The 10,074-nt window shown below is 43.2% G+C and overlaps 2 protein-coding genes across 2 annotated transcripts in view; both read right to left on the bottom strand.

Annotated features, from left to right (window-relative positions):
- Positions 1-302: 302 nt before the first annotated feature.
- On the bottom strand, positions 303-4,403 carry LOC135493765 (monocarboxylate transporter 14-like). The gene is made up of 4 exons (XM_064781316.1): positions 4,350-4,403; positions 3,653-4,017; positions 3,091-3,234; positions 303-2,634 (listed from the first exon to the last, which is right to left on the bottom strand). Exons 2-4 carry the CDS (start codon positions 4,008-4,010, stop codon positions 1,649-1,651), a joined length of 1,488 nt encoding a protein of 495 aa, XP_064637386.1. The 5' UTR covers positions 4,011-4,017; positions 4,350-4,403; the 3' UTR covers positions 303-1,648.
- A 1,639-nt stretch (positions 4,404-6,042) lies between these two features.
- The window catches only part of LOC135493459 (glutamate receptor ionotropic, kainate 3-like), a 94,503-nt gene continuing 90,471 nt past the window's right edge, over positions 6,043-10,074 (bottom strand). Inside the window, exons 11-15 of the mRNA XM_064780823.1 lie at positions 9,662-9,927; positions 8,318-8,514; positions 7,899-8,060; positions 7,208-7,614; positions 6,043-6,787 (exon numbers count right to left, since the gene is read on the bottom strand). Of these exons, the coding sequence (XP_064636893.1) occupies positions 6,704-6,787; positions 7,208-7,614; positions 7,899-8,060; positions 8,318-8,514; positions 9,662-9,927 (1,116 nt within the window). The 3' untranslated portion in view covers positions 6,043-6,703. The remainder of the gene's footprint in view (positions 6,788-7,207; positions 7,615-7,898; positions 8,061-8,317; positions 8,515-9,661; positions 9,928-10,074) is intronic.

The following is a 10,074-nucleotide window of genomic DNA, read 5'->3' as shown; positions in this document are numbered from 1 at the left end:
TTCGTGTTCCAAAAAAGAAAGAAACGGACATCCAAAGCCAGGTTTCACGATGGTCGAACAGTCAATAGAACTGTGTTCGTTGTCGATGAAACCTGCCTGCTGGCGTCCAAAGCAACATGATACGGCCTAGGAGGATGCGCGACGGCCCAAATTGCCCGCAAGAGGTTTAAAGCAGTACCAGGGAAGATCGAGTGTACTGCCGAGTAAGCCGAGGACAACTAGAGTATAAGCCGCAGGATTCTACCAGGGAGAACAGAGTTTAAGCCGAGGGAAACTTGTCGAGAATATTTGAATTGCATGACTCTTCCGAGGCTGAAAGCAAAACGACTACAACATATCGACAGAGTCTTTGTAGACTCTGATAAGTGTCAGCTTTCGGATTCCAGTTTATTAGGGATCCTGTTATTAGGTTTTTCGACATATTCTGAAGGTAATTTGACAGTAAATTATGTTTTACAATGTACATGTACATGTAGGTTTTTGTGTCTTTTGCAACTAAATGCATTTGAGTATACGCACTTTTTTACGAAATAGAAACTTTACATTGCGGACACGTTTTATGTTTATGTCGCCGAGATACTGCATGGTTGTGACTTCGGCAAAAAAAGGCACATGGCCGTTAGAGTACCACATGTTTAAATCATTAATTGACAGATATAAGGGCAACTAACGCCTAACTAACGTACTTAAAAAATCAAGATGACAACCCTTAGGTATGTGCTTAACGCTGTATTGAGTGTAAGCACATCTGTCCCATTGTACCCTTACGTACGTTGAGATAATGAAGTCATTATGCAGCAATTTGTAAAGCAATTTTCTGCTCATTTCTGTTGGGTTTGGCCACTAGACAGATGGGATGAGCATGCTTAACATATCGTACCAGCATTCCATTAAGTTTTTATATTATACAGAATATTGTTTATGACCAACTTGGGCATAAGATATGTTGGTTTTCCATACAAAGACGGCTTCCAGCAGGACCGCAACCTCACCTAACAGGATAATTGAAAACTCATAGATCTGCAATAAACAATGCACTAGAATGGGATGTAACCTTAGGCCTGCTTGGAATTTACAAGTGAGCTATGGGATATCCAAAACTACCTCACAACACCGGTGAAAACCATTATCAGAGATATGAATGAGTGTGATACTATGAGTGGCGGGGCATAGTGTCAAGCTGGGGTACTATCCTCATGGCTAGGTAAGTCCCACGCCCAAGTTGTCCCTGTAAAGGGAGAATACGAGAGGCAGAATCTGATCAAACTTTTCCTCTTAAAGGAAAGTTTTGTAAACTAGAGTGTGCAGTCATTTTTGGGGTTAGCGGACAAGACAGATAGATGGGATGCGTAGCCTACACGCAACTCTGTACCAGCAATCCTTTTTCTTGAGTCAATTGATGATAATATGACTTTATAGGGGGCCGATTTATTCTGTATAATCCCCCTATTGTCAGAAGTTTGCACCTATCGCTAGATTCGATGCTGTACAAAAGCTTCAAATATCTTAGTGATCTCAGTGTCTTTCAAATGGACTCTGGTATTCTTGATATTGCCTGTCTTGCCAGTAGGTCCTGTGCCTCGATCCCGCCCTGGCCTCGATCACGTATGGTATACAACACGGTAAACATTATAAGTTATGCCAGACATCATAAAGCGCTTCCTGGTAGACTGGTGACACTTTGCCACATTTCTTCTTCTCGAACTTTCTTCTTCACATCGTCAAGTTGTGCCATATTTTTCGCTCTCGTCACAGTAACACAAGGTTCAATCATAAGTAAGACGGAAAGGAAAATCCCAGCTCCACTAAGATACATTGAGTAAGTGTAATCCTTTGTGTTGTCGTACAAGAGGCCCGCAATTGCTGGTCCAACAAACCCACCTATCCCGCAAAATGCAAAACGAAGAGCCCAGGCCATTCTTAGTTTTTCCGCACCCACAAGATCATAGAAAACTATTGGTAAAATGGTGGCGTTTGGGGCTGTGAAAAGTGCAAATATACAAATGCAGCCGACCATAGTAGGATATGTTCGGCAGGTCGGAATCAGAGTGACTCCACATGCGCAACAGAAGTAATAGATCTCAAGGAGAATGATTGGTTCAATGTTGATCGCGTGCATTGCGATACCAGACGATAGAAGCCCAATAAAGAGGCCACCACCGTAGAATGAGATTACGTACGAACCGAGTTCATCACTGACACCGGTTGTCGCTATGGTAGCCGCTTTCATGTGCATTGTTAATATCGAAATGCCTGCTTGGATGAATGAACTCTGAATGAATAAAAACACAGCTACTCTTGAACACAGTAATTCTTTTAAGGAGTTCCACATGCCTCGAGATTTGTCACGTGGACTGCTATCGTCTGGTGTGTGACCACGTGACCTGCCATTCGTTCTTTTGATTGGTCGGACGAGAGCGCCACTCACGCACACATTCAACGCCATGGCAGCAAGAATAACGGAACCCCCTCGCCACGCGTATCGTTGATTCAGTTGCTGCACGCACATGGGTAGAATAATCGCACCAACGGCGAGTCCGCTGGTCCCGATGGCCTGTGCAAGCACCCGTTGTTTCGTGAAGTAAAACATGATTACTGAGGAAGCATTCACGTATGTCATTGATGCTCCGCACCCTGCAACAAAAATAAAGTCAAAGATGATGATGATAATAATGATGATGAGGTGAGAAGGAGCGTTGCTAGGCTCAGACAATTGCCTAGGCCTTAAAGGTAGACTAAACCAGGCCGTATAGCCCGACAAGTTAAAGTTAGCTTTGAAAGCGCCAGATGTCAGCATTTACAGCGAACCCAATTCAAATATTGTTGAAACTAGTAAGCAGGACCATCGACTACGCTGCATCTATGTACATGTACAGTGCCAAGATTAAGTCATGTGTTATCATTCTTAACCATATGATAACTATAAAGACAAGGGCCTAGTAGACCAGATTAAGTTTCACGAAGTCGCCGAAATGTGTCTACTATCCCCACAGTACATGCACCGCCACTATTGATTTTCTTTCTTCAAATTGGAGCAGAATTGATGCATTTTCCAAGTAATTGAATATGCTGCCAAGACGAATTACTTACCCACGAAGGCACCAAGTGTTGCAATGCAGACGTAGACATTGGAAGCGAACGCCGTTATCAGGAATCCAGCAAAGAGAAACACTCCTCCCAGCATGATCATCAGCCGAGGTCCGTATCTCTCCAAAAGTGGAAGAGTGAAAATACCTGCAAAGTAGTAGAAAGAACATACATTTGAGCTGAAATTAACATGGTAACATCTCAGATTATGACCACTTTTGAAAAACTTCACGCAGATTTTCTTTTAGTCAAACATGTCCATTCCAGTAAAAATCATTTTTCCGAATACAGAACCCCTGTATTTCTATTACCACCAGCGTTTTTGTCGATTACACGATAACGCTGATGAGTTACTTCGCCCTTTTGTATGGTGCAGTGCGAAGGGTGCTTTACACTTAGTACTTTTTGCCATGTGAAGCTTGCCTTGCAGCTACTAACAAAGCCCGCCTGGCAAAACACTTCTTCTTCTCTTGTCAAAGAGGCACATCGAGGGGAGATGATCCCAGACCCCAGTTTTGAACTGGTACTCCTGCGATACACAAAAAAAACATGACAAAGATCTTACCGAAGAAACAATAGCAAGTGTAATAGACGCTGCCAATGAGAGACACGACTGAGCTGTCCGTCTCAAAATAGTCCATCAGCTCCACGTAATATAAACCCAAGGAGCGCTCATTTCCATGAAAAAATGACACCACAAACATCCCGGCAACGACGACCCATCTCCAAACAGCTGGGTCGTCTAGACTACGGCGACATATAATCTTTCCACACGTCCCTTGATGAACTTCGTCCTGTTCTAGGTCATGACCTTTGTCCAAGTCATCCCGTGTGCTTTCTGATAAAAGACGAGAGTCCGTTTCTTCTTCGTCTGCATCTGACTTCGAGCGGTCGCCCATGGTCGTTTTGTCAGCAAGTCTCATTTCAAATCTGAATAGATAAACGCACAGGTCAGTGTTTTAGTGTTCACAAAATCAAAATTAGCCAGTGGGTATCCAAAACGAAGTGTTTATCAAAGCACTGCAACGTTTGAAATATCCGAGGATGGAAAAATACCAAGGCACTGTTTTGAAATGATTTTGAAATCAAATCATCATGACAGCCATTTTGTTTCTACCTGCATGCGAAAGTGCGAAATAACCTGCATGCGAAAGTTTTCTGTTCTACAGTAGAAGCCGGGGAGCGTTGGACCCCGAGGACATGTTCCCCAGGTGCCGTATCCCTCCGTTCATGCCGCGCCATAAGATGTACAAATGACTTACCAATAAAATCCGTGCTCCTGCTCGAAACAGCATACACAAGTTCCATTGTTCCTGCCAGTGCTATGTTAATTAACGTGTGTGTTGATTGACCGAAGTTCAGTTATTATCTATTAAATGTATTGTTGTTGTGTTTTTAATCAGTGTGCGTGGATGATTGCCGAGTGGGAAATCCTTGGCTACACATGAAAGATATGAGCTATACGGCATGTGTACATTTTATAAGTATGTATCTTAACTCTTACATTTTGGGTTTTAATGACAATTCTTTATTAGGAAGAACGAAGTATATACAAGGTAAATAACAAGTTTTTATGACAATATTAAAACAAAATAACAACATTGTTCGTTATATACCCTACATGTTCATAATATGCAATATCACCTTACGCTGACTATATTACCTTCCTGCCACTATACGAAATTAAGCATCGCCAAAGTTCACAAGAGATCACCGGGCAGAACGCACACTGAAAAGAAACTAGTTTGGAAACTTACTGACCGGCTCTCCTGAATTAAACAGTCATACGAACGCCCAGAAGGCTCACATTCGAAGTTCGAAATTCGAAATGACGCGACGACGCCAAACCCTTTCACTATACTGGTACAACTTTACCCTACATCTATATGTATATGTACATCATGGTTTATACAATAACGAATATACAGTATATGATTAGGACGGTTTAATCTGCTGAGATAAGTAGAGTTTACGTTTACGGGAACGTACATGCACATAACGTAATGTCGACCCCGGTACCCGACATGTCAAAGCATTCAAAGGAACAAACTTTTTTACCTATAACAATATTCCAACAACAGGCAAAGCTACTGTACATTGTACATGCATGGCACGCCATGACCTCAATTCTGGTCCGATTCAAGGGACTCTCATATTTTTCGAATATCGAAATAACTAGAGTTGAGATTAGCTCCTGCTCCAAATGTCAACACCATGGAATCCCCAGCCCTCTACACTTTATTTATGTGTATTCGCCACTTTCCTCCAGCAGCAATTTGGGACTTTCTGACAGGTATCGACCAATCAGAAGATAGCTGTCACGCTTGTTCGGCACAGACAGCACAGCAATGATCACATACGGGACTTTTGATTGGTCAAAACCAGTCACCTGACAGGAAGTCCTACATGATTTCTGCTGGAGAAAAGTGGCGAATAGGGAAGTAAGAACTAGTAAAATGACCGCAATACAGATTACACATGCAACCCAGCAATATGAAACGAGGCATGATGTTATCATATATACATACACACCCGGCAACAACATCATTGGAATTGGTACGTAAGTGACCTAGATTTCACAGTAGTCTTGGTTCCACTACAGGGTTTAGATCCGTTTCTATCGCATCCGCATCAGGTCCGAACTTAGCTTAGTCCGGACTAACGAATGTGGTGCAGTTCGACTACAGGATTGGTAAGTTAACAGGTACGGCTACAGGCGGCGCCACTCTATGTGCGTTAGGCTAAACTCTTCAAAACTGGAGGTATGGAAACATGGACAGCGAGCCATAGTTAGGATAAAGCACTAGAATTTACTTAAATTAAGAATTGAATAATGAAATGAGAAATGAGAACGAATCAGAGTTGACCTGTTGACAGAAATACCGCGTGTTGTTTTGACAGAACCAACACTTCCGCTCATGCGCAATACGTTCACATTGACACGTCACCTGTAGCCGTACTTAGTAACTTGATCTTAATCCGGACTAATGCGGTTCCATTACAGGTAATTTCTGCTTTAGATCCGGGTCTATTCTAAGTTCGGCTTAAATCCGCTTGTCCTATCCGCACTTAATAAGACCGCTCTTAGTGAGAGCCGGACTTGTTTAGTCCGGACTAGCTGTAATGGAATCACAACTAATTCGGATGTAGTCCGCACTTTCCTGTAGTGGAACCGCAACTGTCCTCGTCACCTTGCTGCGGTCGTAGTAATTGGTGAGACTCTAGTGTGCAGTCACGGAACTAGATTCATTGATGACGTCGTTCAATGACTGCCAACACCAGGCCGCCATTTTGACTTCTGTTTCACCAACTCCACGATTCGTCGAGTACATCACAGGTGTGTGAAATACCATACTGGTGACAATATACTCACCATGGTTAACACCAACGAACAGACAATACACATAGTACCAGGCAAGTACCAGGTATGGATTCCAATCTATGACTTGATAGGACTAGCGTATGCATATTGTCTGTAAGCAGGTGTCTGGTCGATCACTAATTAGTTGATTAATTTCACGCACCTGTGATGACATGGTGTAGAAGTCTGTGTTGGCAGAGAGAATATCCTTTGATCGATCCCAGATCTGCGTCAACGTTCCGCTGCCGTGATCAATCACAGCGATGTTCTCCTGGTGTATTCAAGCTCGTCCCGGCTCACCAGTAGAGTCTCGTCCTCTTGGTCATAAAGTCGAGGCAACTGGAAAAAACACGATGCATAAAGTTTTACTGAAAAATTCGTAAGGACTGGACTGTGATCTGGCAATTCGTTGGCGCCGTCATCTTGTAATAAAGCAACAATTGAATTTTTACTCTTCGGGGTGCAACAGATAAATTCTGTGAAGAATACTTTGCTCTTTTACTAATGTATTAGATTGCGAAGAGAAACAAAAAGCTGTTGACGATTGACTTTAATGACGGTCTTGATCTGTTGTATCCCTCGGACGCTGTGATTGCCATTGAAAAGGCACCAAGAAACCCGACTGCAGCGTGCTATTTGGATGTTACGAGTTGGCACGGTGGGCATTAAGTGCGTTTGTATGAATGAGTACAAGTGCGTCGTTTATCATAGCACCCGAAGTGTTGATTTTACGTCTTTTTTTACAGTAGGTGAACATACCTCCCCATCTTTCCACCAAACACTCTCCAACATAGCCACCATGATAGAAAGCAATACACCGGCAACCAGGACGACTAGTACGCCACCTATTCCGGCAAGAGTCACCTGACTGGATCTGCCATTCACCAACAGAGTCACTGATTGGCTGATACCATTGCATAGAGACTCTCTTTCGATCCAATGCAGCGTTAAAGCCTCGATTCCGTGCTCCCGGCGCAGTAACTTTAACCGCCGCGCGACCTTCTGCAGCCAATCAGAATCCTTTCTCATCGCGAGTGCGATGCTGTTGTTTACTATCTGCGGTCCTAGTATTGCTATGTCACATTCTTCTTCATCTTTCATACCATACTGAAGGACGTTCGTATCTCCGAGATACGCGAATTGTTCAGTTAGTGTCCGGTGTATCCCTGGAAATCAAATTTTGATTGAGTATGTGCCTCAACTTCGGCGTGAGCACATTAAAGAGGCATATCTAGAGGCTTCCAAAAGCAGAATTTGGTGACACATTTGCCATGACTGTTTTGCCAATGACCAGAAATGCTAATTACGCCGGATGGAGGTTGTCCTCACGGGCGAGAACGGTGCTATTTTCTGGGAGATTTAAGTATGAAGAAGCCATGTTTTAAACTTTTTCTGGCTATTTGACAACTATGTATTTTGAAATTCGTTGACCGAAACCTCCTCTTCTTACCTTCTTCTTCGGTCGCTAGGAAATTTTCCTCTTTTATTTTCTCAAGGATTTGTTGATAGAGGGCAATATTGGAGATTTTCAGTCTTCCATGTAAGAAGCTGTTATTGACCAAGCCGTATGGAAGGTTGTCCTGGGCAGAAAGGTCCGCTAATGACTTGATTTCTTCAATCGAAAAAAGGAAAGGAAATAAGATTATAATATGATGCTACGGAATGCATCAAGTGCGTATAATATTTTTAAAAAATGCGCACTGAGCATCGGGTCATTTTTACAAAGGTAAGAAAAATATCACTGTTTTCCAAAATATGACTGGCCAAATAAATTTGGGACATTAAGATGCGGACAATAGGTTTTCGCGGAGCTCATCGTTCTTTGGAACCGAAAGGTGTGCATGAATCGAACATAAGGGATGAACCTACCCAAAGCCCGCTTGGACATTGCCAGAAAGGCCGTTAGATTTGCCGTGTAGTACCCGAGAACGATGACGCTGAAGAGTCCCCATATTCCGCTGAGGACCCGGCCTGCTGTCGTCTTAGGACACACCTCTTTCTCCTTTACATTGGTTGTTGTGGCACATTTCTTCGCGTTCTTGTTCGTACGACCTTTTGACTTCGACCTGATATGTATAATTCAAGAGATTACGGGTAAAGAATTTCAGTCGCTTGGTCTCTACGACCACCATCATCACTTTCATATGCTTCGAAGGCAAGCAGTGCTGTTTAACGCGCTGACCGAAGAAAAACAGAGGTGGCATCAGACCATTGACAAGTGTTGGTATCATTGCTTGTAAACAAATACTGGAACGGAACTTCCACTTGCAGCGCCGAAAACTCGTTTTTTCGTGACCAATCCACTTGCGGCACTTGACAAATCGAATTTTGGATCAAATAAAAAATACCTTTACATCAGCACAATGAGGATCAATTCGAAATTTCTGTCTGATTACTTAAACCATTGTAACGGAACCTGGTGAAATCCCAAGAAAACCAACTTTAATCAACTCGCGCACTGACACGGAAAGCCTGGTCGGAATTTTTCCAACCTCCAGAGAGAATCCGCTGAATGTAACCTGTATTCGTGACTATTACCATGAATGATTGAAACCTTGCTTCGGGAGGCGAGAAACTTAATCACCTTCTAGAGATGCAAGGCTTCTTTTGCAATATAACCCCGAGCGGTGTGGTGATTGACAATAATGGCTATGAGAATTTGTGTTGCGACGATTTAATCAGAGGTTTAGACGGGTAATTTTCGGGAACCGAGAGCAAATTTTCTCGGTGTTGAATTCTTAAGAGAATTCGTCTAGTGTTACAGCAGTTAAAGGGATCTTGGGTGATATGAATAAAAACTAGCAAATGCTTTTACTTCAATTTTGCACAGAAAGGCCTAGTGTAAATGTACATGGAGTTTAGATAAAAGCATTTGCTAGTCTTTATTCATATCACCCCTTATCTGGTTGTGACGTTCGTCCTCATGAGTTCGATTTGGGCGGAACGGAAATTCTATGTGGACCAGTTGTATTCTCAGGATGAATTGTTGTTTTCATCACGGCAACGGGGGGGGGGGGGGGGGGGATCTTCTTTGCCTCAGCATATTAGTGAATAATCAGGAACTTCGGTTTACCCTTACGGTCCCGAAAAAAACAAAATGATTTGCTACCAACCTAGGTCTATTTTCTGTTTCTCTCTATAACACGTATATTCATGCAATATCGCCAGCATATAACCACTACCAAGAGAACTTGTGTAGTAGCTAGTACACACCTCTTCTGTTTATGGAGCGCCTTCTGCTTGTCCCTGTAACACACATTCAGGCAATACATCACCAGCGTCACGACCACCAACAGGAAGAGTATGCACAGCCACACGATGGTGTCGAAGGGCCGCATGAAGGCAAAAACGTCATCGTCTTCCTCCTCGTGCTGGGTGCGAGCTATGGCCACCGTGCCCGTGGTCAGGAGCGTCCCGGCGAAGTCGAAGTGGTTTTGTAGGTTAGAAGTCTCCGGGAGTCCGAGGAAAATATCGATGTCCTAAAAGGTAAGCACAAACTTCCATTGCAAATATGGTGGTCGTATTTTGATGAAAGGGCCCGGCCGCCCCGTCGCCAGATAGAGCACGAATTAATTGATGACAATTGTTTGGGAAATGTATAATCCCCACTCGGGCTTACCAATGCA

The sequence above is a fragment of the Lineus longissimus genome, chromosome 9, assembly GCF_910592395.1.
Source record: "Lineus longissimus chromosome 9, tnLinLong1.2, whole genome shotgun sequence".
NCBI classification, from domain to species: domain Eukaryota; kingdom Metazoa; phylum Nemertea; class Pilidiophora; order Heteronemertea; family Lineidae; genus Lineus; species Lineus longissimus.
The sequence above is the reverse complement of the archived record's forward strand: the minus strand, read 5'-3'. Positions and strand labels throughout refer to the sequence as shown.